The 2,832-nt window shown below is 33.0% G+C and overlaps 1 protein-coding gene across 1 annotated transcript; it reads left to right on the top strand.

Moving 5' to 3' along the window:
* The first annotated feature begins 1,378 nt into the window (after positions 1 to 1,378).
* Positions 1,379 to 2,411, top strand: LOC122301409 (phytosulfokines 3-like). The gene is made up of 2 exons (XM_043112749.1): positions 1,379 to 1,869; positions 1,970 to 2,411. Exons 1-2 carry the CDS (start codon positions 1,747 to 1,749, stop codon positions 2,099 to 2,101), a joined length of 255 nt encoding a protein of 84 aa, XP_042968683.1. The 5' UTR covers positions 1,379 to 1,746; the 3' UTR covers positions 2,102 to 2,411.
* The last annotated feature ends 421 nt before the right edge of the window (positions 2,412 to 2,832 follow it).

The following is a 2,832-nucleotide window of genomic DNA, read 5'->3' on the forward strand; positions in this document are numbered from 1 at the left end:
ATAGTATTTATTTGGTTGTGAACAGAGGGAAGAATAGAGTCATCATGATTTGCCCGTCCATAATCAACGGTACTATATATGTGTTGAATAGTCGTCAATTTGTGCTTCTATTTCTCCGATATCGTCGTGATGGTTAAGTTTTAGATGATCATGCACATTGGCGACTTTTAAAACAAAAATTTTTTGTATAGTCATTTTTATATATTTTTTGTATACTCTATATATTAATAAAACTGGCTGCACCACTTTTTTTTAATATATATATAAAAGAGAAATAATATATATAGTTATGGACTGTATAAATACCGCATAATCATTTTGAAAAAAATGAGTAAATACAGGACTCACATGAAAAATAAATAATTTTTTAATAGTAGATCTTACTCTTTTTTAAAACGATTGCGTGTCATTTACGCACTTTACGATTGTATGTATCATTACTTTATATAAAAGAATTATTTTAACTAATCATTTCAATAGAGTGTATAAATAGTATGTAAAAATAATTATATGTAGAAAAACTCATTTTAAAAAATTGGCCAAGTAAGTAGTACGATCATTTAATTGTTCTTAATATTAATCCTGTGGGCGCGCCATATGTAAATTTAGCGCATGCATGCCCACATTTGGAAGGCCAGCATGCATGCATAGTAATTGTTATGATCTGTCCGTCGATCATGGCCGATGCAGCTAGCTAGGGTGCTTCACTTGATCTACATGAAAATGAGTACTCATGATTTTAATTTGTTGTTAAATTATATATAATATGATCAGTACTTATGTTTAAGTACATATATATAATTGTTCTAATCAACGTGTAATTAAGAAGGTACGTACGTTCTATCAAAAAAAAAAAAAAAAAAGAAGGTACGTACGTAGCTGAATTAGTTTGCAGTTTCAGAAAAATCGTTATTCCTCTGTATACTAAGTACGTAATACTGGTCCTAATTATATACGTTCATACTCTTCGTTCGTAACAGAATGGCCTCGATTTTTTGTGCGTGCAGCTAGCACTATATATAATTCATGCTAGATTTTTTTGTCTTGGCCTAGTTTGCAGACTCATTTTAACTACAAAACCTTAGATCAACGTAATTTTGACAATACGCGGGTGTATTATTGGCTAGCTACTGTTTGTAATTGGATTTCATCATTTCCACCTCTTTCTACTTCTTTCATCGTATTGTACTTATAATATAACATATATATTTTACCACAGAGACTAGAGATTAGAAAATTAGCCCTTAACATGTATATATAGTCCCATCATTTATCCAGATTAATTAGTCCTTAACTAGCATGGTAGGCTAGAATCTAGAAGCATATATAGGCTCCAAATTAATCTTGACCATCCCCTACGTACCTCTCTCTCTCTCTCTCTCTCTCGGTTCAAGAGTCATGATCTCATTCTATATATAGCATGCAAAGCAAGTCCTCGGCCATATCCATGAGGATTCCAGCAAATCCCTTTTTTTTTTCTCTGGTTTCTTTTCTGGTTAAATTACAGTGGTCGTTGTTGATTTCCAATTTTTCCGACTTTACAATTTATATTCCTCTTAACTTTAAATTCTAATCAAGTTTCTAGTACGTAAGGTTCTTCTATTGTAAAAGTCTCGCTCCACTTCGTCAGGTTCACACAGCCATCTGTCTTTGAAAGACTACTTATAAATTGATCATTACGCTCGTAATTTCTTCTCTGTGCGGCTGTCTCTGAATCTTATCCCAAATTTCTATTGTAAATCAAAGATGGCAAAGGTCGCCACCGGCCTGTTAATGATAGCACTCCTCCTCTGCTCCAGTACGCTGAACTATGCTTCCCGCCCAGAGCCAGGTTTTGCTGATGCGACTCCAGCAAATACCCATCATGGGGTTGGTTGAATTTAAATTTTCTTCTCTTATTTAGACTCGTGTAAAATCGGATTATTGATTTGAGCTTGATTTCATGGGTGCTTCATTTTTTTCCTAATAGGATTTTGTGGAAGCAGAGCACGTTCGTGCTGTGGATGAGAGCTGTGAAGGACTTGGAGAGGAGGAATGCTTGAAGAGGAGGACGTTGGCTGCTCACCTCGATTATATCTACACCCAGAAGCAGAAGCCATGAAATTATCTGCTAGCAGCTAGCTTGTCATTACTTCTTGTGGTCACTTGTAATCCTTATAAATTTATAATTACTAGTATGATATTTCATTACTCCCTGCATGCATATATATTGCATGCTGTATTTTTAAAAAAATGCTTCTCAAGGGTTTTCTTTCTTTTTTTTGTTTTTTTTTTTAATTTTCCCCAGGTAAGTAAGCCTGTATACGTCTAGGTAATTAATGAATAACGAATTAACGATGATTTTTAGATTTTGGTATACATGTATGCATGTATGTATGTATACACAGCCAAGTACTTTGGTCTTTCAATTCCTTTGCTTGCTTCTTTAGTCTCTGGGGAAAAATAACTCAAAAACCATAATTATGATCATCTGCATAATTAGAGTCAGCACTGATCATCATGTGGTTGCTCCAATTTGTTTAAAAGTGTCGTAACTAGATTTTATATATTCTGTTGGTTTGTACTACTGCTAAAACAGGATAATTAATTCTAAAAACATCATGGTTTCTACATTAGTTTATTCAGTTCTATCACAAGATTTGTCAACCTAACTAATTTGCATTTGAAACTTGTAAAAAGAAGAAGTGAAATAGCTATATTTTTAAAAAATATATATATAATTTGCAAGGTGCAATATGCAGTTCCAAAACACTTTAGTACTGCCTTTTGATAAATTGAATTATAAAAAAAAAAAAAAAAAAAAAAAAACACCCATGTGGTTCATGATATGTC

The sequence above is a fragment of the Carya illinoinensis genome, chromosome 1 (assembly GCF_018687715.1).
Source record: "Carya illinoinensis cultivar Pawnee chromosome 1, C.illinoinensisPawnee_v1, whole genome shotgun sequence".
NCBI classification, from domain to species: Eukaryota; Viridiplantae; Streptophyta; class Magnoliopsida; order Fagales; family Juglandaceae; genus Carya; species Carya illinoinensis.